The following is a 21927-nucleotide window of genomic DNA, read 5'->3' as shown; positions in this document are numbered from 1 at the left end:
ATATCATTCATTCCTATCAAAGTCATTTCTTATATTACCTTATCAGTGGCAATAGATGATCCACTTTGCATTGTTCCAATAACAACTCTGGAACAACATTTCGGTCAAGCATGATATTGGCCATCGAAGCATAAGAAACATTAACTTTTCTCTTGATTATATACCTAGTCAACGAATCACAAGGATAAATGACAATCACAGGAAGTTGACAAAGATGACATTCCATCACTGAAGTACCTGAAACAGCTACAGCAAAGTCACTCGTCACAAGTGCTTCCAAGTAAGCTTTCTCATCTTCTCCATTGACCCATTCTACATCAGAATAATATGGAATCTGGTTTTCTATCCAACTCCGTGTATGACCTACATAAGGTATGATTATTTGCAGATCATGGAATCCTTCTTCTCTCAACAACTGGATACATTTCATGACGAGTGGTGCAGCTTTTTTCACTTCTTGTATTCGACTACCCAATAGAGCAACCAATCTTGTGGTTGTTGAATCCTTTCGTTGATACTTTGTTTTGGAATCAAACCATTCCAAATTTTCACAAAAGCCAGGTCCGACTACTGTACAAGGAACATGAGCTTGTTTCCATAGAGCAGCTTCCAAAGGGAATAACAATAATACGTGATCAATCCACTTTCCAAACTGTTGAGCAGCTCGCAATCCATCTTTGATAGCCCATACTGAAGGACCTACATATTGAATACGTAAAGGAGTCCAACGTTTATCACCTTTACTTATCCGTTGAAATATGCGAGAAGAGAATCCTTTGGAATCGATAGCAATAACAGCATCCGGTTGTTTCATCAGAATATCACGTTCCACTTGTTTCAATCGATACAAAAGACGTGGAAGACGCCATAATACACTTGACAAACCCATTACGGACAACTCTTCATATGGAAAAAGGGATTGTAAACCTTGCTTCTCCAACAAAGGCCCACCTACTCCATGAACCACCAAACTATTATCCATTCTTTGTAAAGAACGAACGAGATGATATCCTAATTTATCTCCCGAACTTTCTCCAGCAATCACATACACATGATAATAACAAGTGAAGAAGAAACGTGAAGCAAATTTCATATGGAAAAAAAGATTCTTCATCGGCCCCGTCTTTCTTGTATGATGAAAGAATCCAGTTCTGAAGAGAGTAGTAAAGTATATCATATATGAGTAAAAACTTTTCATTGAATGAGTTATCTTTTAGGTTTTGAAAAAGTACAAGCTGAATTTGAGTTTTTTGATCCTACATTGGACGATGTTGCTGCTATTCAAAGGTTTCTAAGAGATTGGGTTGGAAGAGACAACTTGGTAGATACATCTGCTTTAGCACAAGTAATTGGAGAACAAGATACTGTGGTAATGAGTATCTATATACTGAGAACTATAGAAGGTTATACGGTTGTGATAGGGAACGGTAATTCGTCTTGAAGACTCGAGTGATTGTTTAGGGTTTATAACTTGTCTCAATGCCCAATATGTATGGAATGAATTGTCTTCTCTGTTTCCTTTCTTACGTGAGCGCTTTGAAAGTCATCAGCAATTGCAAACTTTTGAGAATTGTTGTTTGTGCAATCCACAAAAGTTGGGTATTGTGATATCTGAACGTGTAAGTAATTTACCTCCTCAACTATCTCCTTGGTTACAACAAGCGTTGATGGATGAACTGGAATGGGCTATAGAAGATGAACCTACCAAGGAACGTAGAGAAATGTTTGATTTGGACCATTTTCTTTACATCACTCAAATATATTTGGATACCAATGCCTTGAAACCTAAGAAGAAGAAAAAGAGAAAAGTTGATTCTATTAGAGACAATCTTTCCATAGAACATATTTTATTTATGAAAGCAGAAGACGAGGGCTATTTTCTTCATCAAAGCGGTTGGTGTGTATGGCCAATGGAAGAACAAAGAAGAAGCTGGGAAGAAGAGTCTTTGGACAAATACAAAATGGCAATGATATTATCCAAAGACCAAATGATAAAGGCCAAAAAGTATACCAAGGAACAGATATCCAATACTTAGTGATTCATGGCAGCTCCCATAATTTGATAACCAGCATCCACATAAACTACTTGTCCCGTTATTCCAGATGAAGCATGAGAAAGAAGAAAAGCTGCCGTATTTCCTACTTCTCTTTGAGTAACCGTTCTCCTTAAAGGAGCATTCTTTTCTACATGATCGATCATATCCATGATTCCTCCAATAGCTGAAGATGCCAGAGTTCTTATCGGTCCTGCACTAATTGCATTGACTCGAATTCCATCCGGTCCCATTTCTGATGCCAAATATCGAACCGAAGCTTCCAAAGCTGCTTTGGCTACTCCCATCACATTGTAATTAGGAACGACCTATGCCTTTTGTGATTCGATATTCAATCACGATAGAAAGTGCATCGGTTACCTTGTCTCCTCCAAGATAGGTCATCGTAAGAACACTGGAACCAGGTTTCATAAGGTGTTTGGTTTTCCCACACAACTCAATCAAAGAATAGGCACTCACATTCAAAGCCAACTCAAATCCTGACTTTGAAGTCTTACTAAACTCTCCAATCAAGTCTTCTTTGTTTGCAAAGGCCAAACAATGAACTAAAATATCCAACTGACTCCAGTTGCTCTGTATCTGAGAAACGAGATGATCCAAATCGTTAGGTTTCTGAACATCACAAGGAATAAATAGACTGGGTTCCAAAGGTTCTGTTAGCTGTTTGATTTTATCTTGTACTCGATCGTTCACAGGTAGATAAGTAATACCCAGCTCGGCACCTGCTTCGCGAAGTGCTTGGGCAATTCCATAAGCAATCGACTTGTTATTTGCTATACCTGTCACCAACGCTTTTTTATTGCGAAGATCTACTAAAGGTTTAGTTTCAAGAGCAGATTCCAACGTCATTCGTGTAGAAGACTTGCGCACAGATTTGGAAGCTAACCACACACGATAACTTGAATGAGTTGACCCTAATTACGGGCAAGTTAGTATGTACAGAAATAAAACAGAGCTAGGTGCGTATTTACTTTTGAGTAAACGAGGATGAGAGAGACTTGTAAAACTCAACATCGTCGTCATCATTTCACCAATCCTATATAGAGAATGTCAAGTTGTGATGGAAACCAAAATAGAAAAACAAATGTTGGAAATGAAATATCAATATTTATTGGAAGCTTCACTCAAAGTAGCCAACAACTCACCAAGTGTAGCTCACTTTTTGATGTATCAAAGCAAACAACTGTTGGATATCTCTCAAGTGACGGGTCGTTCCAAGATGGAACGTTTTCACTGCTCCAAGTGTTGTCACTTGCTTTTATCCAAATGCCATAGTTGTGTTCGATTGTATAAAGTGAAGAGAAGAAAGAACAAGAATCCTAAGAAAAGAAACAAAGGATTATGGTTGGTTGCTACTTGTGGACGATGTCAAACGAGACGAAAGGATAGAATAACCAGTATAGTGCAGCCTCTTCAAAAAAATGTGAGAAGAACCTTTCCTGAGAGTGAAAGAAAGAGTAGTTGTATTTCAGTTGTGCCTTTTGAGAAAAAGTCACTAGCAGAGTCCTTTTTATTTGAAACGCAGTAACTGAGAACTATTCTAATCCGGCGACTGGTACATATTTAGATGTAACTTTTGCAAAATATTTCTCAACTAATCTAAAACTTTGGATACAACTCCAGCTCCTACTGTTCTCCCTCCTTCTCTCACAGCAAATCGAAGACCTTCTTCCATAGCTACGGGCTCAAATAACTCAGTAACACTCGTAAGATTATCTCCAGGCATAGCCATTTCCACTCCAGTAGGAAGTGTAACTGTACCTGTTACATCAGCTGTCCGAAAGAAGAATTGAGGTCGATACTTGGAAAAGAATGCGGTATGGCGACCTCCTTCTTCTTTCTTTAAAACATACATTTGGGCTTCAAACTTTTTATGTGGTTTGATGGAACCTGGTTTGCATAAGATTTGACCTCGTCTCACATCTTCGCGCTTCACTCCACGTAATAAACAACCAACATTATCACCTAATATTCATCAATACTCATGAAAAGACAATCACTAACAACATGATACCTGCTTGACCACGATCCAAAGACTTTTTAAATGTTTCCACTCCAATCACAGTCGTTTTCATAGGTTCCTTACGAAGACCAACAATTTCCACTTCATCTCCAACTTTAATAACACCTTGTTCAACTCTTCCAGTAACTACGGTTCCTCTTCCTTGAATGGAAAAAGTTTCTTCAATACTTAAAAGGAACGGTTTGTCTAGTGCACGAACAGGTTCAGGAATAGTCTCATCCACAGCATCCATCAACTGGATAATGGACTTGGCACCTAGATTATCAGAGTCTTCTCCTTTTAAAGCTAACAACGCAGAACCCCTAATAATGGGGGCTTCCTCTCCTTTAAAATCATAAAAACTTAGCAACTCTCTCACTTCCATTTCTACCAATTCCACCAATTCAGGGTCGGAAACCAAATCACATTTGTTCAAGTAGACTACAATATGAGGAACACCTACTTGTCGTGCCAATAAAATATGTTCTCTAGTTTGTGGCATAGGACCGTCAGCTGCAGAGACAACAAGAATAGCGCCATCCATCATAGCTGCTCCGGTGATCATATTCTTCACATAGTCCGCATGACCAGGACAATCCACGTGTGCATAGTGACGCTTTGCAGTTTCATATTCCACAACAGAAGAAGCAATGGTAATTCCTCTCGCTTTCTCTTCCGGTGCCTTATCAATCTGATCATAGTCCATAAACTTCCCTCCCGCTCCAGACTCTGACAAAACTTTGGTAATAGCCGCAGTAAGAGTCGTTTTACCGTGATCGACGTGACCTATAGTACCGACATTGATATGGGGCTTCTTTCGTTCAAAAGTAGCCATATTTCTACAAGAAGAAGAACCATTCCATATTGGAAAAAACTTCAAGGTAGGAACAGGGGGTGCCTTTCTTAAGGATTCTGATCCTTCCCCAAATGGAAGAAACTTTTTACAAGTATGAAAGATACCAGACTTGGCGTTTCGTTAAGTTCAAACATTATAAGCGAGTCAAAGGAACGTACCTTTCCTATGGAGTTGTGATACAACACGTTTCGAAGGTACATCGTCATACCCATAATCATCAATAACAAGGATTGTAAACCAAAATTGATAGTGACTTGCAAAACTATGAAATTCAATTGCTAAAGCTATCTGATAAGTGTACTGAGGGAGTTAGTTGATCGCTTGTTCAAGAACAAAACCATAAGAGGAACAAATCAACAGTTTTGCAAAAGTCTCTCCACAACACTCGAAAGAGTCACATGTGTTGAAGAGCGACGAGAACTTTATCTGATATTCAAATGATATTTATAGATGATGGTTTATCTCCAAGGTTGGTGTCTAAATGCGGAAAGATGTCGCATTCAATACTTGCAACAAATATATACAACAATCCATGAGGTCTTTGTACAACCACAATATTTTCTCAAAACTCTTCCCGTCCAATGTTGTAGAAGCTATTGTTGTTGGTTTGGAGTTTTTCTATCCTCTTTTATCTTTTGCCTTCCTATCCATTCCAAAAGATACTTGGAATGTTTAGCTTGTTTTGTCCATTCTCATACCAGAATTGTCTCCATGAACTGAATGGAATGTTCTCAATGAAATTCAAAAGTATCAAAGTCTCTTGTCATACGAATCTCAAGTCACGAAAAGGAGATATTGGCCATTTGCATATTTTCACTTGAAATAACCATCACAAAACTCCTTTTGAAAACAAACAACTCCTTTGAAAAGTTTTTTTTATAACGCCATTTGACTGCTCATTTGTGTGATACAATTGGAATGAAAATACAATATATGTCACTAGAAATCCCAACTTGTGTCACACAATGTTGTCCATATAAGGAGAGAGCCCTCCATGTTAGTGTATGATAAAATATCGTTGATACCTCCGAATAGGAAATATTATTCTGTTTACTCAAAGATTCCTGGAATAATATAATACACAATCCGAGAGGAGTAAGAATAAAAATGAGTTCATAAGCGAAGCGAAGGATATTCATAATACAAGTTCGAATAAGAATCCTTTTTATAATCTAAAAACGATAAGACAAGAGTTCAGTAACCACATAGAAAAACGGTATTCGATATGAACTCTTAGTATATATACAGTCGCAACAATCCGTCTTGAATACATAAGCAAAACACACTAGTCTTTCCTTTCCTTCAATGCAGTATAAAACCCAAAGATTAGAAGCAACTCCATGAAATGATAGTCACTCTTACAAAGCTTTCTATTCTTGTCCCTTTCAAATACGATATGCAGCAAGTCATTCAACCATTCGATAACTGACCGAGGTTTTCGAATCTGAAAGTTTTGAAAGTGTAGTTTGTGTTGTGATCACGAGGCATCCATGTACTTAGCAGTCACTGTAATGATTCCTCGGTTTCATACTTCTCTCTTCCGAGGCATTTGTGTAAATCAAAATAAAATGTACTTGGTCTTTCAGTAGTTCTACCAATCAAACTTGTAAATCATGTGAAAATAATAATCTGTCCATCAGAAATGAAAAGATTACGATATTCTTCAATATCTCCAAGGTTTAAGGGATTCACACATACAAAAGTTCAAGCTACTCGAGAGAGCATCATTCAAACGATAGTTCCAGCAGGCTTCGTACAGAATCACTTTCTCTGTATTCAAAAGTTCACCTATTTCTCAAAAAAAAAGTTGATTTGGGCACCTTTCGGAAAGTTCGTCATAGCGTTTGCCGAAGCAATTCATTTCATTCAGTTTGTCACCATGGAGAATAAGTATTGTTTCTGAAACTACTAAATAGAGAGGACTCAAAAAAGGCAAAAATATTCAGTTGATTCATTGCGGGATCAGTGGACTCAACATTTTCTTTAATAGTCTTGCTATTCAATCGAGTAGTCAAAGAGAAACCAAAGAGACTTTGGAATAGAGCTACCCCAATATGAAGATGACTGAAGATGTGTGTTGTACCAAAAAATATTTCCAACAATTCCGCAGAACACTCTACTTGAACTATCTCGTTGTTTTGAGCTAAATTTGTATTTCAACTCTCATGTCGGGCAACTCCAATTCCACTACCTTTCTATTTGAAAACTGTCATTGATATATCTTTGTCAATCAACAATTGGACATCTCTTTCACAAAGAATAACAAGTTCACAGTTATCAGGTGCTTTGAACAAATCACCTCTAATAAACATTCCACTGGAGTAACAACGACTCTGATTACCCAATTCATTGGAAACATTCAATGATAATTTTGTACCGACTATAATCAGCATACAATGATGAGAATGAATCCATTGCACTGGATAAGACTTGATCATAAACAGGATCTAAAAATTTCTTGGCTTCATCTATAATATCTGACCAGCCAATTCCTTCCGACTTCCAACGTCGTTTACATGCAACTCCAACAGTAAGAACTTTGGGTTCCACAGGAGATTGTAATTTGAATATAATATCAGGACTATGAGAAGTAGCGTCCAAAGGAATGTAAATAGTCTCTAAATAAAGTGTCTCTCGAATAATCTTATTCCATTCAGTATTGGCAAAAGTTCTTCGACTCTTGTTCGATTCACTTCTTGTTTCTCTAGAACTAACAACAGACTTGATATAGTGAATAGGTGATATTGTACTGATTGGAAGTTTCATTTGTTTCCATATTGGAGACAATTGACACAACAATTCTCTCAACTCATTTCGATTCTTTGAAGACAACATCAAAACTAGTCGTAAAGCAACAATTCCTTCAAATACACGACACTTTGAATAGAAGAAACAATCTACTGGTTCTACATCAAGTGATCCAAAAAGTATCTTTTCCAAAGAAGATATGGAAGGGTCGTTCTTGAAGATTACAACAAATACTTTTGGAATTAGGACTTGAAAAGTATTCTGGTCAATAGGATATCGATATAGTCCCATTTCAGTGACTGCATCATATAAAAAGGACTCCGAGGTCAATCTGTAATCCACCTTTTGTAAATCTTCAAGTCAGTAAAGGCAGGAAATAACTGAAAATTTTGAAACTAAAGAAGATATTATTTACGGATGAAAAGATTTCTCTACTCCTTTCTTGGAATTAGAAAATAGCCACCAGTGCTACTTGAGCAGCTTTTTCCAACTTTTGGCTGTTTGCATTCGTTTGAAGATAACTACCGAGATGAATTCAATCTGGCAAACAGAGAAAAGAACTTTGAAAGTGTCACTTTTTAAGAAACCGCTCCAAGCACTGTTTCTATAAGTGCCTTGACTTGATATGTAATCTACGCTTCATCCTGCAAATCTTTGCACAACTTGTATGGTCTTCAAATTCAATGACTCTACACAATCTTTGCCACTTGTGTAGACCCAGTTTGTGAATGCCAAAGCTTGAGATCGTAACTTTCCGTGCTTCTTGACGATCAAAATATTGCCTATATCACAGTGTACCGGAGTGGCAATCGAAAAGCGACATTATCTATTCTCATATATGGCATTCATTGAGAAGATTGACCAAATGAAAACTGTTGGATGACTCAAAGGTCGGCATATTATCCAAAGTATCGATATCTATAAAGAACAACGTCTCAAAGGGAAACTTTTGAATCTTCCACTTGTGTAGTGCAAGATACTCCGATGGAATCTTGCAATATCTTGAATACACTTTTCAGTCTACTTTCCATCAATAACTATCTATTTGGATGTATGATTGTAACCTTTTTGCTCCAAAAATTCCTATCAGATTCCACTTCTCAAAAAGGTCATTTCCAAGTAAGATTTTCAGGGTTTTGACAATAACTAAACCTGAAAAGGTCATGCTATCTTCAAGATGATACATATTGAACAAATTTCGTCAACTAACGAAAAGAAGAGTAACTCCACAAGTTCTGGAAAAACATAACTATTTCATCTCCTCTTTGCAAAGTAAAAAGGAAAGGAGACACTTGAAATACACCCAAAAAAAATTGGAACGTCACCTCCTTTAGTATTATACCAGTCACTACTCTCAAGAAGTTCTTTATGTAGAGTTCGAACTAAGACCCTTGTAACTTTTGAGCCTCCATCCTCCTTATCGGAAGTAGTTTGTGTATTTGCATATAGACAAAAGCATTCACACTCCTTGGTCAGTTTTCTAATATAGTCCTGTCCTCCGTATACTTTTTAATTCTACGCTTGGGTACACCGTTTCTTCTCTTTGCGATTCATAGTTGCACAAAGATTGCTCCTCTAGCCTAATTTGTATGGAAGGAAAGGTTACAGTCCTCAAGCACCAACTTAACAAAATCACTCCCTTGGAAGTTGGAAAACGACCACTTTGCACCATTCAGTCTTCCGAGATTATTTAGAGCAAGTCTAGAAGTAGTTGTAGCAAAACGTGATTTTGGTTTGGTATCGAAATAAGGTTCCAATAAGTCTGAGATCTACCTTGTAAAGGTAAGTTTGGTCCGATTCAACTCTGTTCCAAGGCTACGGTGTCGATAGCGAGTTGAAAGAAACTTTCTTCTAAGACTATCTTTCTCATCTCGCAATATTATGTCTAGACCATTTCTTATCCCAGTAACTTTGTATATGTCTCTAAGTAGAATACTTTCTTCAATAAAAACTACCAGATATACAAGCTACTATATCCCCAGTCGATCCTTCACCATCAGTCTGGTTGAAAATGACAATGGTCGATGAGAAGAGCCAGTGCTCTCAACTCTTTGGGCCTGGTTCAAGTTTGCTCCTGAAATTCTTGCCTTTTCAGTTTTCAACAAAGTTATATTTGAAGTTGGACAAGTGGATTTCAATTATCCCTTTTTCCTTTTTCAAGTCCTGGTATTGTTTCTGTCGTAGGAGTCCATCAAGTCCTCCTGAGCTCAGAACTCCGGGCAGATTGTAGTGTCTTTCGAGATCGTTCAACATTATTTATCTCTTTGACGTTTATATACTCTATACAAAAAATCGTACAGTTTCAATTCTCGTCTTGTATGGAAATTTGCTAGTTATTTTGTCAAGGAAGGAGCGTAGAACGAAGGAGTTGAAGTTGTTTTTGAGTTTTAGTACAGAATATTGCTTCAGATGAGTTTTATGTATTTATTAGCAGTAAGAAGCCTTATCTTGTAAGCGGTTGTGGAGAGTCAGCCTTTGGGTTAATATTTCCAAGATATTTTGCTATTAACCAGTTAGACTCTCAGTTGAGTTTTTCTTTCAGTACACAGAGTTACCTTCTATATGTTAGGTTTTTGTCTTCTGTGCCGCTCTAAGTTAGAAAAGATGATCTATAGCTATGCAAGATGTTTTGGAGTGTAAACGGCATTTTGCATTCTTTGTAAAATCATTTCATTTTCTAGGATAATATACGAAAGTCTTAGGTCCATCACTGCGTAATTTTAATGGTGGTTTGTATGATTTGTGCCTTCGACCCTATTTGTGGACTATTTTGAACCATGTATACCGAAGAAGCAAACTCTAGAGATCCCCGTGGATACAGACAACCACAAAGACCCTTCTTTTTATTTTTTCCCTTTCATCCATATTCATTGCGAGTTACTAACTAATCAGAAACGCCAGATTTGACTTGACTATAACATGTCAACAGTCAGCAACATTCACTTTCACATAGTAGGCGATCAGGACATTCACTTCCAGAACATGACTCAGTAATTACATAACAAAGGTCCACTCCATGTAGTATTACACATGCGCCGCATTTAACAATGTAACAGATACTACCACCAACTGAGATATCAGGATATGAGCTATTCTGTAATAAACGTCTAGAAACTTCAATGGCCAATCGGTTCTCGATGGCTTCTCGAATTAAAGTAACATTTGAGCTCATGTTGAGTAACTCGAACAGGCCTGAATACAGTGCATCTTTGGACCCAGGGCTGTCCAGACTCCTTATATCTGTTTCCTTGAACTCGGAAAACGAGATACTGGAGTGAACAAATACGCCGAGGAAGACTACATAAATATATAGGGGAAGTTTGCTTGAACCCATCAGTGTAGCTTTCAGATTAACAACGTAAATCTCACCAAAATCCAAATTATTTAAAGATGTTGCGTTTCACAGGTTTTAAAACTAAAAAGTCTGTCCATTGAACATGTCTCGTAGACAGTATTGGAACAAAGTTTTCAGCCAATCTCTGACAGAGTTGTGGAACTAAAAAGTCTGTCCATTGAACATGTCTCGTAGACAGTATTGGAACAAAGTTTTCAGCCAATCTCTGACAGAGTTGTGGAACTAAAAAGTCTGTCCATTGAACATGTCTCGTAGACAGTATTGGAACAAAGTTTTCAGCCAATCTCTGACAGAGTTGTGGAACTAAAAAGTCTGTCCATTGAACATGTCTCGTAGACAGTATTGGAACAAAGTTGACGGCTAAAACGATTCCAACGCAACTTGGGTTGAAGGGAAAATTGTTGACATGGAGGAAAATGGTTCAGATAGCATAACCCAGCCACAAGCCTTGAGAAATATATTATACTGTTTATTGGGTTGTACCCCAACTCTTTTCCGACTTATTAATAACAAAGAGGTTCTTATATTTCTTTTCTGGCTCCCTGGTATTCTAGTAGAGGTAGTTCTTGCTTTGTATCTTGCGGTGCGTTTCCTAAGAGCTTCGAATATATGGCTTCTGTTTGACTCCTTTGCTGTGACTACCATACTTTCCATCGCAGCGCTGGCACTGAACACTCTCTTCGTAGTAGCGCTAGTAAAAATTTCAGGAGATCAGGGATTTCTATTCTCCGACACTCCTTTCAGCTGGTTAACTGCAATTCTTTACTTGCTTATGTTGTTTCAAGTGGCCTTTACAGAAGAAACTGTGAAATATATTGCAGTAATGCGAGGAAATTTAAGCAGTCTGAAAAACTTCGTAGCACAAGCAGTAGCTGTGGGTGCGGGTTTTGCAATAGCAGAGCAGAGTAACCAGATGCTAGACTTGTATTATTTTTCCAAACGAGCTTGGACTTTCTCTAGCATATTGATTCAATTTTTGGTTTTTCTTTGCAAATCTGCCCTTCATTGCAGTACTGCTGTTTTCATTGCGTTTCGAATGGTATCCGTTCCGACAAATTTTTCTTTTCTTCACCGATTTGTGTATATTATCTGGATACCTTTGTGTTATCATTTCTTCTGCAATATTCTTATTCAATCGGAGGATTTTATTCTGGAAGAACGTTATTCGTTGGTGGTTCACGCTTGCACTCTACCTCTTCTTGTGCTAGTTGCTGTCTATTTCATTTTCAAAACGAACCACTCTCAACTACTGGAACAGTCTTATAGCAGTCTGGCCGAAGGTTTCGTTATACGTTAAAATGCATAACATTGCAATACTATCGGTAAAACTGAGTCTCTTTTCAACTCTCTTCTTGAAAAAAAGAAAAAGATTCCGTAAGGAACGAGATTCTTTGTCTTGTAAAAATGCCAATCCCAGCAACAAAGAGATTGGTAAGAGTTGTCATTGAGTGACTTTGTCAAAGAATGGGTCTGCAGTGTTATGCAGACTCCGGCAAGTATCGCTTCTGCAACGGGACCACCGGAAAGAAAATCACTTGACCTTTGCAAGATGTTCTCAACGAAATAAAACTGGGTTCCTAATGCAAACTTGTCTGTTTCAGGCAAGTCTTTTAGTTCCACTACAGAGGAGTGCCTGATTGTAGGGGATTTCTGAGCAAAATCGTCACAAGAAGCAAGGTATAAACCCTTTCCTTTGCTAAAGCCTAACGACACACTATTTGGTCGCGTTTCTACTGACCATTGGAGTAGTCGTCTTCTTCGTGGATTACCTTCTGTGGAGTAGTCGAATTGTGTCAATTCCTTATGCTATGTCAAGTAATAAAGAGGGATTGTCCTTTCTCAAGGCCGTCTCGTTCCAAAATGGAGCAACCTCTGCATCTGACAGTGTTTCGCTTAGTTTCAGAGGAAGTGATTTCTGGAGGGTCACTCTCAGTGCGAGGAATAGCAGTTGTAGATCAAGGCTCTTCTCTTATATTTTCAATTTGCACCTTTGGTTTCTCTGTTTATCCTGCCTTTGCCAAAAGAAGTGGTGAAAAGACCGACAGTACCAAGGTTAGGGTGAATAGACAAAGTCATAGTCTCTCTTCCNGTGCGTGGTTTGTCCTTATTCCTATTCCATCGTTAAAAACTCTTTTTAGGAATTTCAAAATCTCATTCGTCTCGTAGGCTTGTTCGAAAGGGGAACTATATAGATATCGATCTATTTGCTAACCAGTGACTGGTGGGTTATCCACTTGTGTTTGAAGTATAAGCACAGAAGAAGTTTCTGAAGTCCTTAAGCTTTTGGAACCGAAGAACTTTCGAGAAGGACTGTTTGACAGAAGAACTTTGCTGAGAAACTCAAAAAAAGATGAATCTAACTAGTTGAGCAACTACTGAAAGGTACTCTGTGTGCCGTTTGCCATGTATTGCAGTACTTCCGTCTCCATTGGGTTTCGAATGGTATCCGCTCCAACGTTTGTAAGGGTTATTTGGATGCATTGCTGTTATCATTTCTTCTTTAATGTCGTTCTCACATTGGAGAGTTTCATTTTGGAAGGAAGTTATCTCTCTGTTGCTCAAGATTTCACTATGCCTCTTCTTGTGCTAGTCGCTGGTTATTTCATTCTCAATACGAACCACTCTCAACTACTGGAACAGTCTTATAACAGAGTCTCGGAGAGCTTTGGCATACTTCGAAATGCATTGTGAGTTGTTCTTTCACAAGAAGAGGTCGAAGCCCTTTTTATGCAAGAATCTTGCAAGGTTTCATGAAATCTTTTGAATTCAAGAGCAAACTATTTTGAAAGCTATTGATGTCGATACTATAAAACTATTGGTTTTTTCACTTTGCCAGAATGATTGAATTTAGAATTATCATTTGGTTTTGTGCTGTCGTATTTTTACACTTTGTGAATGCAAGTTTGATAAAGATGTTGTATCTTTGTTTCTGTGAAATCAGTAAGAAATTACGTTCCACAGTGCCATTTGGCTTCCCTACGTGTTATTGTCACAAAAAAAGTAAGAAATATAGAAAACGTGCGGCACTTGAGGTCTCCAAGTGATCTCAAAACTCTGTACACTCGCTTTTAGCTTCTGAAATCGAAATGGATTTGTAAATAAGTTTTTAAACGGCAATTCAATCCGATTAAAATGACACAATTCATAGGTTATCTTCATAAAATTCTCAATGTCCCAAGTTATCCTACGCTCTGCCTAGTATCGAAGTAGGGATACAGAATTTTTGGGTTCCTTCGGGTGTTGTGCATCCTCCCGAGTCTGAGTTTCTCCGCTATTCATTTGTGTTATCAAATGGGAATCTGGAGTAAGGAAACAACGTGGTTCAGTATTCTGTTTGACTGTCATAATGAAATACACAACTCTGCAGAAGAGATTTTACAGTGTATTGAAACATCTTTTTATGAAGTTGGGAAAAAGTATTTCGTTGAGCAACTTCCAATCATTATACATGAAGTATAGTCTAAATCATACGTATTGTGGTAGAATGGATGGATTTCTCATTGCCCAAAATAGCTTCTGACACAATTTGTTCAAATTTGGTTTCTATTTTATGAGTCAAGGATACTAAATAAGTAGTCGTAAACAAGAATCGGTATGAACTGCTCATACTGAGACGGTGAACTGGTCTATGAAAGAATTTCAAAGTAACCGATGTTTATAAACTTCCAAGGCATTGTGACTATTCTGTTTTTCTTGAGATTCAGTGACATTCTGTTGGTAATGAAAATCTTTGTCCATTCTTTAAAAAGCTCAAAAGAAACAATAGAAATGAGCAGAGATAGAGAGTTGAGAAGTAGGCTGATAAGAAGAACTAAGATGTTGCAGAAAAGATTACAAGAGAATAGATGAATACTTCTGAAGATGACCTATTTTTGTACATTGGTTGGTTGTTAGTTTTTCTCAAGGATAGGTTTTTAATACTATCAAGTCACTCGTTTGCATTGAAACAGTCAACAGAGCAAATACAAAAATGTCGAGTGCAAACAAGTAAAAAGCAGCAGACAGATTTGTAAAAAAACTGATGAAAAAAATACTCCAAAAACCAAAATATTGTCAGTTTCAAGTTGAGCAAAAAAGGTTATAGTCAAAGTTCAAAATACGAACAATGTCAAATATGAGAATATGGAAGAAACAAAAATAAAGAATAAGCTATGCTTCACATGTAGAAAGGCTAAAAACAAAAATACCTAGAGAGAGAGATCGACAAGTGTTTACCATTATGAAGGAACAATTTGTATATTCAAGATGTAAAACTGCAAGAAGAAGAGATATTGAATGTAGAAAACATAAGACAAGGAACTAAGGACACGCATGAAAAAAATAGTTATGCAGTTGAAATCCAAAATCGAACTTTCGTTTTGTCTAGTTCAATGGGGATTGAAAAGTAAGATACAAAAAATATTTCAAAGATTGCCGGAATGCGTTGATGGCGTAAAAAGTTCAAGAAAGAGTTTCAAAACTTGTCAAAGAACGGAATCAAACTCATCTTCAGTATTTGTTTCCAGTGTGATAAAACAAATATTCAGTAACAAAAAGCTATTACTTTGGAATATTTTCAGCATTGGTAGCTCCATTCACAACAAAAAATTGACAACAATCACTTTTTGAATGTTTGACACCGAGATGCAATAAAAGAAAGAGTAAAAAAAGAAATCTTCATAAAGTCTTATGAGAATCAAGATGATTGTATTTATTTTCATGACAGTCATTCTCATCTTGTTTCCTTCTGGGTATCTTGAATACTGCAAGTAACTGGACATTCTACGAGCAAACAATATGTAAACCAACTATAAAATGCAATGACAACAAAACACTCCAAAATAGACTCAGACTCCTTTCTAAAGGACGTTTATCGTGCATATGCTTAGAAATTGCTTCTATTTCATCGTACAATATATTTTGTAAAGAAGGAGATATTGCTTACAGATATCAAGACAAGATGACAAGGAAGTCATAGCAAAGATCGTTGGCAAACTTATGCACTCTCTGAGCCGGATAGTGACTAGAAGACCGTCCTTATTACCCTCAAAACGAGTGATTCAAGTGCTCACAATGATTGAAAACAAAACTACTTTGAATTTAGCAACATATGCTGCGTTTTAAAACAGCTTTGCAACCTGTAAAACAATGTTTCTTGACACTTTCAACTTGTAGTAATTTTCTTCCAAGGCACGAAATTCTTATAGAGCAAGTCATGAAAGTTACAAATAGAAAAATTATGGGAGTTGTGATGGAATCGAGTTGGCGGACAGATTGATGGATAAGTTTGTCAGTTGCTTTGCTTTGTCGTTTGACTCTACCCTTTACAAGCAGTGTACAATCAATATAAAGTCGACAAAAGGTAAAGTAAGGAACAAGAGGCTTTCGTTTTTGGAGCAAAAGTTTTATAAAACCTTTACCGTATTTGAACATGATTCCTACCAGTTCTTGCAACAGTGCCGTTTGTACATATGGAGGATTCTTGCTTTCTGGAGTCACACAGAGTTGTGATAGTGTCTTTGGAAGATTTGTTGACTTTGAGATATTTCTACCTTTCAGTTTTAAGATTGACAAAAAGAAGTATAGTATTGTTTGGCGAATGAGTTTGCCTGACTTGTCAGAAGATTGTAGACTCAAAACCGTGGCCTCTATTGTTGGAGAAAAAGTACAAGTTGGCGAGAAGTATTTAAAGTTGGGCAAGAAACTTTTGGAGATATTACACAGATGGTTATTCCAAAAAAATTCACCTATGATTTTCCAGTAGAACGACTTGCTGGTAAAATCTCGAGAATTTTGTTAAGATGAGAGTTTATTAAGATGTGGAATAGTTCCTTCGTAGGTTTTGTGGAAATAGTTTCCATCTTCGACCGAAGCAGACTGTTCTCTTAGCCGCAAGTGGTCTAGGGACGAGCAGAGATCTGTACCCCACGGCGGTGTTTTCAAGGTATTCTAGGGTTCTCCTTCAGTATATTGGAAACGCAGCTGTATAGTTAAAGTATGTTGAGAGTACCTCACAAGTAGTTCCATTTTACTTGAAAATGTTACTGTTTGTGAATACCCCAGTTTTAAGACAAGTGACTATTGTTCTTTGAATGACGCTCCTCTTAAAAATGTTATGTATTTTGGCCTGAAAACGAGGAAATACAGCAAACTTATGGCTCGACTTTTTTTTGGTTTTACACCAAAATAGAAGTGATGAGTACAATAAGAAATTGTTCTCTTTTTACATCAATATCTCTGTTAACTTTGGTAGTATTATTGCGGAATTCTTATTGCAGGTTCGCAACATCATGAATTTGAAGATAGGTTACCCAGTGGTTTTACAACCGTCAAGCATTATATGGAGCCACTAGATTTGGAAGAGAGTTTGAAATGTGGCAAAATTTACATGACTTTCCAACTCTTCTTTGTCAATATTTGCCAGAAGTTGTTCACTTACAGGATTGGTTTCTAGAATGATAGCGCGAATGGTAGCACGCACGAGAGAACAACCAGATGCCAATTTTGAGCAGTTGACTGGAATTTTTAGAAATTATCACTTCCCAGAAATGAAACAGAAACATAAAGATTACGTCGACTCGTTGAAAGACAAGGCTGAGTTTTATCGATTACTTGGTCAGTTGGTTCTTGAAGGATATCCTATAGAAATGTATGTATGTGATGGTGCCTATCGTGACCGTGGTCTTTTGATTACTATGAAGAACGGACTCTTACGGTTTTACAACAACATAGCCCGTGACATTCTTTTTGACACCTTATCAAATGTATTTTTCAGTGAAGATCGTCTCATTGAACTATCAAACAGTTTCCGAACATGGGTAGGAAGAGGAAAAGGTGACTATTTTGAGCAACTCTTTCTCCTGTGGTGCCTTTACAAATAGCCAAAACTCGAGCTTCGTTCACGAGAATACTTGCAAACGATAAACTTTGAAAGTAGGAAATGGATAAGATTTGATGGAAAACAGTTTGATCCTTTTACATCGAAAATAACGAATGCCTGTTGGGTCAGGTTTATGAAGAATTATTCTCGATTGGACTTTGCTTATGTCGAATGGAATGATAACGATTGGAGATTGTACCTTTTTCAAGCTTCTATTTCATCTTTTCCAGAACACAACAGAGACTTTACTCGAAACTCGTTTGTATCTCCGGAAAGTTCGCAGCTTGCTTCTTTACTACACGCACTTTTTGGCATTTTCGACTTTCAAGTATCGACTATTCGAGATGAGTCGGATACCATAATAGATTTTGAAGTAACAGATAGTAATGACCAATCTTATAGAGACCGAATATGTATTTTGTATGTCACTCCACTGACAAACAATGAAGCCAGAATATCTATTGCTTCAGTTTTCATTGATTTTATAACATTGGAGAGAAGACGTTAGTTGGTAGAGATATAAAACAGATTTTTCCTGAAACAAGACTTTTGAGAAGACTTTGATTGCTGACTTACAAGTTGAAAAGACGAATCATGAAATGTACTTGGGTTTTCGATATGTGTTGTGGAAAGAAGGGCTCATCAAAGAATTCTTTTGTGAGATTCNGTATGTAAGTTGCTGACCAATGAAGTTCTGTTTGACGTAATTTCACAACTAGAGATAATATTTTTCAAGAGTTTTCAATATAGTTCTATCATACAACTAGATGCGACTCCTTTCCACAGTACAGTTATCAAGAAAGTCATAAAGGAAATTTTTTACTATCACAGCAAGTCTTCTAAGAATAAATATACAGGCATCTTTCACCAACAGGCATATAGCTTCGGAAGTACTCAATCAAAAGACAACTTAAGGGTGGGTTTGTCTTTGAGAGCAAAGTGCTCTTTGGCTCTTTGGAAAGCCATTGTGGTGGACAACACGTTTCATCCATTCTTCCTTTACAAACTTTTATTACGTCAACGGTGTAATCGTTCTCTATGTTGTACAATGAGCACCTTGGTACGTTGAGTATTATCATACATAACAGAGTGTAAGCGTGAATTTAACCTCAAAAAGACTCGTGATGATTTCACGTGTATATGAAGGCTTATATAAGGATTCTGTCTGCAATCAACAATTCGTATTTCGTAGCAAAAGGAATGACACACTGGCTGGCAAGAGAGAGATAGAGAGAGAAATTGCACGCGACTCAAATCTCCCTTTCATTGATTATGGCCCAAAATGACTATATTAGTGTGCTGTTTGGTATATTAGATAAAACTCGGTTTGGTCAGTTTTAGAAATTTTGGAAAATGAAGAATATTTACTTTGCATAATAAAAGATAGAAGGAAATCTCGAAGTATCCGTGCAAGGAAGGGAAACTGTTAAAACTTCCACCAAGTTCAAGACTGTGATATGCTTGATTGTTCGCGTTGCGATCGAACCAAGATAATTGTAACTCTTGACCTTCAATCCTTCTTATCGTAAGCAGATTGTCTATCCATCTATCGTCACAAGTTTTTATATCCTTGGATCAGCTTCATATAGTCAACCTACTCACCGTAGAACACCTTACAAATAGTATTTTTTGAGATAGCTTACAGTTTTTTCTTATCCTGAAATATTTCTTCTATCTTCAAAAAATGAAAACTTGAGACTCTTCTCTTTATGAGATATGCATAACTTGAAAGAGATATTTTCCAAGTGCTTATTCTTTTAGACATTCAAACCTCTTTCAAGAGATCAATCAGTGCTCTTTGAAAAATTTTTCACCCTTGCAACAAGTTGAAACACACAAATATGAGTCAAGTCATATCATTGGTTCTATCTAAATGGCTCAAAAGATGAAAGTTCATCATCATCCACAACTATCCACTGCATATTCTTGGATATTTCAATATTGTTTTGCATTACCGGATTCTGAGTCCATGTTGCATAAATTAGAGTTGCTCAAAACAATGTGAAGTATTATTCTTATATCACAGTGAATGAATGGCGTTTTCTTTCGTTGAAATGTTTCAGACTCAACGAAAGGACATTTGCGTTAGAAAAGCTATGAATACACAAGACTTGAATATTTATTAGTGAGAAGGAATATAAAACATTTCAAGTAGGAGGATTGTTTCTCACATAATTTCTCATACCAGTAAGAACCTTGACTCGCAACAACGTATCATCGATACCAACTTGTTGCAATATATCCGAACTTATGAATCCAATGTCTCGCTCTGAAAAAGTCCAAAGGCATTCATAACATTTACTCGCTTCTTCCTCATTTAAATGACAATATGCTTTCAAAAAGTTAATCCAGTCAAATGGATTTTGTTGCACCAAACTAAGCGAAGAAGTAGTCGCCTCGTCTCGAGTATCTTCTTCCACTTGCATAACATTCCAATTCATAACTGGATTACCCCTCTCCATGGATTGAATATTCCTCTCAGAAGACTGCTCAAATGGTGCACGACTCAACAGGTCTATCAATGAATTTTCCAACAGATTTGAAAGTGGTCTGAGTTGGTCCAACCATAATGGATGGTCTCCAAAAACTCTATCTAGATCTTCACTAGCCTTGCAACCTAAAAAGGATTTGAGAGAGCTGGTAGAACATACTACAACTTGACAATGAGGAGGAATCCATAGCCATTCTTCCCTTGTATTCTGTGGTTTTGTCGCAGAATTGATAGGACTAGAGACAATATGATTGTTATGGTCTTCATAATAAATTCCACTATCCAATACCCAATTTTGGTTATCTCTCAGCTGTTTGGATACTTCTGCAGTATACTTGTTGCTTACAATAAACTGAATTGCCATTATATTATGATTCTCCAAGTCCAATTGTGACGCAACTGGATGTAAAAATTTAGCACATTCTGCTTTAATCATAGAACGTCCAACACCAGGACTTGACATTTGATAACACTTCAATGCAATCCCAATCAAATAGATCCTCCGTTTGTTCAAAATATCACTTGCACTGGTTTCAGTTTCCATGGATATTTGCTCTACAGAAGATGCATCTTGTCCAATAAGAATAGAATTGTCGCTAGTTTGTGTTACTCGAATAAGAACATCAGGTCCACTGGAGTTTTGCCTTGTAGGAATAAATATTCCATCATTTGATAACCAAGTTTCAAACAACGGCTTCCAAGCACTCACATGATAAGTTTCTTCGCTGGCACTATGAATACCAACAACTGTGGAACTCAATGCTGGAACATACTTGAGAATAGGATCCTTTTCGAATTCTCCTAACACTCTCCGCCCAACTTTTATAGGAATATCTTCTACAAGACTATGCCGAAATAGACTCAATTCACCCAATCTGGAACAAAAACACCATCGAACATAAAGAATAAGAGTAAATATAATTTCAAACTTGAAACCACGACTAGAAGGTGAGTCAAAGCGACTAATGGATGAAAACAAACTACAAATAAAACGAATAGGAGGAACATCCCAGCATTCAATTTCGATATACTTTAAAGCAATTTTTGGAAAAACCAACTTGACAAATGTTTGTTCTATTGGGTTGAGACTTGCTTCAATCTCTTCACCGTGTTCATTCTTAGAACAATTTTTGTAATAAAAACCAAAATGATTAGCAATATCCAGAACATATTTGGAATCAAGTCCCATAGATACAGCACCCAACAGAGTCTCTTCCATAGGAATACGAAATTCTAACATACTCGCGAGAAGCATAGCAGTGAAAGTAGTCATTGCCTCTGGTGTCCTATGAGAAGGTCTCACCGAAAGCGAAGAGTCAGGAGGAATTTGCTCTATTCTACTTTGGATTTCATCCTCTGAAGGATCAATGGATCTCGAAACAATTCTACAAGTCTCGCACAATTTCTTTAAAACATAAACAACGTAATAAGGAACACCACCAGTATAACTATGTATTTGTTTAAAGAACCAATCGTGTCCTTCTGGATGATTAGGAAAAAGAAGCTTTAGAATAGATTCATTATGATACGTCGTATTTTGTATAAAGAACTTGACAGTCTCT

General features: G+C 37.1%; 13 protein-coding genes across 14 annotated transcripts; 7 read left to right on the top strand and 6 right to left on the bottom strand.

The window, feature by feature from the left end:
- Positions 1-10: 10 nt before the first annotated feature.
- On the bottom strand, positions 11-1117 carry Gasu_47780 (lipid-A-disaccharide synthase). The gene has a single exon (XM_005704096.1). It carries the CDS (start codon positions 1091-1093, stop codon positions 35-37), a length of 1059 nt encoding a protein of 352 aa, XP_005704153.1. The 5' UTR covers positions 1094-1117; the 3' UTR covers positions 11-34.
- A 10-nt stretch (positions 1118-1127) lies between these two features.
- On the top strand, positions 1128-1462 carry Gasu_47770 (uncharacterized protein). Its single transcript, XM_005704095.1, has 2 exons — positions 1128-1163; positions 1218-1462. The coding sequence occupies exons 1-2, from the start codon at positions 1133-1135 to the stop codon at positions 1439-1441; spliced, it is 255 nt and encodes an 84-aa protein (XP_005704152.1). The 5' UTR covers positions 1128-1132; the 3' UTR covers positions 1442-1462.
- A 334-nt stretch (positions 1463-1796) lies between these two features.
- On the bottom strand, positions 1797-3167 carry Gasu_47760 (enoyl-[acyl-carrier protein] reductase I). Of its 2 annotated transcripts, none has more exons than XM_005704093.1 (3): positions 3026-3167; positions 2415-2968; positions 1797-2362 (listed from the first exon to the last, which is right to left on the bottom strand). In XM_005704093.1, exons 1-3 carry the CDS (start codon positions 3066-3068, stop codon positions 2033-2035), a joined length of 927 nt encoding a protein of 308 aa, XP_005704150.1. In that variant the 5' UTR covers positions 3069-3167; the 3' UTR covers positions 1797-2032. Both variants share the same exon structure in this region, with proteins under 2 accessions (XP_005704150.1, XP_005704151.1).
- A 19-nt stretch (positions 3168-3186) lies between these two features.
- Positions 3187-5187, bottom strand: Gasu_47750 (elongation factor EF-Tu). The gene is made up of 3 exons (XM_005704092.1): positions 5071-5187; positions 4069-5020; positions 3187-4019 (listed from the first exon to the last, which is right to left on the bottom strand). The coding sequence occupies exons 1-3, from the start codon at positions 5122-5124 to the stop codon at positions 3649-3651; spliced, it is 1377 nt and encodes a 458-aa protein (XP_005704149.1). The 5' UTR covers positions 5125-5187; the 3' UTR covers positions 3187-3648.
- A 1949-nt stretch (positions 5188-7136) lies between these two features.
- Gasu_47740 (archaeal ATPase) lies at positions 7137-7997 on the bottom strand. Its single transcript, XM_005704091.1, has one exon. The coding sequence runs from the start codon at positions 7949-7951 to the stop codon at positions 7259-7261; it is 693 nt and encodes a 230-aa protein (XP_005704148.1). The 5' UTR covers positions 7952-7997; the 3' UTR covers positions 7137-7258.
- Positions 7998-9637: 1640 nt separating this feature from the next.
- On the top strand, positions 9638-10432 carry Gasu_47730 (uncharacterized protein). Its single transcript, XM_005704090.1, has one exon. It carries the CDS (start codon positions 9678-9680, stop codon positions 9888-9890), a length of 213 nt encoding a protein of 70 aa, XP_005704147.1. The 5' UTR covers positions 9638-9677; the 3' UTR covers positions 9891-10432.
- Positions 10433-10487: 55 nt separating this feature from the next.
- Gasu_47720 (uncharacterized protein) lies at positions 10488-11047 on the bottom strand. Its single transcript, XM_005704089.1, has one exon. It carries the CDS (start codon positions 10992-10994, stop codon positions 10590-10592), a length of 405 nt encoding a protein of 134 aa, XP_005704146.1. The 5' UTR covers positions 10995-11047; the 3' UTR covers positions 10488-10589.
- A 340-nt stretch (positions 11048-11387) lies between these two features.
- Positions 11388-12853, top strand: Gasu_47710 (uncharacterized protein). The gene has a single exon (XM_005704088.1). It carries the CDS (start codon positions 11422-11424, stop codon positions 12310-12312), a length of 891 nt encoding a protein of 296 aa, XP_005704145.1. The 5' UTR covers positions 11388-11421; the 3' UTR covers positions 12313-12853.
- Positions 12854-12857: 4 nt separating this feature from the next.
- Positions 12858-13902, top strand: Gasu_47700 (uncharacterized protein). The gene is made up of 2 exons (XM_005704087.1): positions 12858-13104; positions 13154-13902. Exons 1-2 carry the CDS (start codon positions 12876-12878, stop codon positions 13231-13233), a joined length of 309 nt encoding a protein of 102 aa, XP_005704144.1. The 5' UTR covers positions 12858-12875; the 3' UTR covers positions 13234-13902.
- A 2335-nt stretch (positions 13903-16237) lies between these two features.
- Gasu_47690 (uncharacterized protein) lies at positions 16238-16812 on the top strand. The gene is made up of 2 exons (XM_005704086.1): positions 16238-16329; positions 16376-16812. Exons 1-2 carry the CDS (start codon positions 16272-16274, stop codon positions 16756-16758), a joined length of 441 nt encoding a protein of 146 aa, XP_005704143.1. The 5' UTR covers positions 16238-16271; the 3' UTR covers positions 16759-16812.
- Positions 16813-17397: 585 nt separating this feature from the next.
- Positions 17398-18739, top strand: Gasu_47680 (uncharacterized protein). The gene is made up of 2 exons (XM_005704085.1): positions 17398-17812; positions 17876-18739. The coding sequence occupies exons 1-2, from the start codon at positions 17450-17452 to the stop codon at positions 18380-18382; spliced, it is 870 nt and encodes a 289-aa protein (XP_005704142.1). The 5' UTR covers positions 17398-17449; the 3' UTR covers positions 18383-18739.
- Gasu_47670 (uncharacterized protein) lies at positions 18458-19270 on the top strand. Its single transcript, XM_005704084.1, has 3 exons — positions 18458-18541; positions 18594-18790; positions 18963-19270. Exons 1-3 carry the CDS (start codon positions 18469-18471, stop codon positions 19158-19160), a joined length of 468 nt encoding a protein of 155 aa, XP_005704141.1. The 5' UTR covers positions 18458-18468; the 3' UTR covers positions 19161-19270.
- Positions 19271-19977: 707 nt separating this feature from the next.
- On the bottom strand, positions 19978-21927 carry Gasu_47660 (archaeal ATPase / transposase; the record flags this gene model as incomplete). Its single annotated transcript, XM_005704083.2, has 1 exon — positions 19978-21927. A coding segment is annotated over one exon (1906 nt), but the record flags the coding sequence as incomplete, so codon positions are not given.

Source organism: Galdieria sulphuraria, assembly GCF_000341285.1.
Source record: "Galdieria sulphuraria unplaced genomic scaffold scaf_45, whole genome shotgun sequence".
NCBI classification, from domain to species: Eukaryota; Rhodophyta; class Bangiophyceae; order Galdieriales; family Galdieriaceae; genus Galdieria; species Galdieria sulphuraria.
Note: the sequence above shows the minus strand (reverse complement) of the source record. Positions and strands in the feature narration are given on the sequence as shown.

Bases quoted from the DNA above. Each gene is read 5' to 3' on its own strand.
- Gasu_47760 (XM_005704094.1), bottom strand. From the start codon at position 3,080: ATGATGACGACGATGTTGAGTTTTACAAGTCTCTCTCATCCTCGTTTA. The intron at 2,969-3,025 runs GTAAATACGCAC...GCCCGTAATTAG, and splicing joins TCATCCTCGTTTACTCAAAA to GGTCAACTCATTCAAGTTAT. The intron at 2,363-2,414 runs GTAACCGATGCA...CAAAAGGCATAG, and splicing joins CCTATCTTGGAGGAGACAAG to GTCGTTCCTAATTACAATGT.
- Gasu_47750 (XM_005704092.1), bottom strand. From the start codon at position 5,124: ATGGGTATGACGATGTACCTTCGAAACGTGTTGTATCACAACTCCATA. The intron at 5,021-5,070 runs GTACGTTCCTTT...CGAAACGCCAAG, and splicing joins ATCACAACTCCATAGGAAAG to TCTGGTATCTTTCATACTTG. The intron at 4,020-4,068 runs GTATCATGTTGT...GATGAATATTAG, and splicing joins TTTGGATCGTGGTCAAGCAG to GTGATAATGTTGGTTGTTTA.
- Gasu_47690 (XM_005704086.1), top strand. From the start codon at position 16,272: ATGGATAAGTTTGTCAGTTGCTTTGCTTTGTCGTTTGACTCTACCCTT. The intron at 16,330-16,375 runs GTACAATCAATA...AAGGAACAAGAG, and splicing joins CTCTACCCTTTACAAGCAGT to GCTTTCGTTTTTGGAGCAAA.
- Gasu_47730 (XM_005704090.1), top strand. From the start codon at position 9,678: ATGGTCGATGAGAAGAGCCAGTGCTCTCAACTCTTTGGGCCTGGTTCA.
- Gasu_47680 (XM_005704085.1), top strand. From the start codon at position 17,450: ATGATAGCGCGAATGGTAGCACGCACGAGAGAACAACCAGATGCCAAT. The intron at 17,813-17,875 runs GTAGGAAGAGGA...CTTTACAAATAG, and splicing joins CAAACAGTTTCCGAACATGG to CCAAAACTCGAGCTTCGTTC.
- Gasu_47720 (XM_005704089.1), bottom strand. From the start codon at position 10,994: ATGGGTTCAAGCAAACTTCCCCTATATATTTATGTAGTCTTCCTCGGC.
- Gasu_47780 (XM_005704096.1), bottom strand. From the start codon at position 1,093: ATGAAATTTGCTTCACGTTTCTTCTTCACTTGTTATTATCATGTGTAT.
- Gasu_47770 (XM_005704095.1), top strand. From the start codon at position 1,133: ATGATGAAAGAATCCAGTTCTGAAGAGAGTA. The intron at 1,164-1,217 runs GTAAAGTATATC...GTTATCTTTTAG, and splicing joins ATCCAGTTCTGAAGAGAGTA to GTTTTGAAAAAGTACAAGCT.
- Gasu_47740 (XM_005704091.1), bottom strand. From the start codon at position 7,951: ATGGGACTATATCGATATCCTATTGACCAGAATACTTTTCAAGTCCTA.
- Gasu_47710 (XM_005704088.1), top strand. From the start codon at position 11,422: ATGGAGGAAAATGGTTCAGATAGCATAACCCAGCCACAAGCCTTGAGA.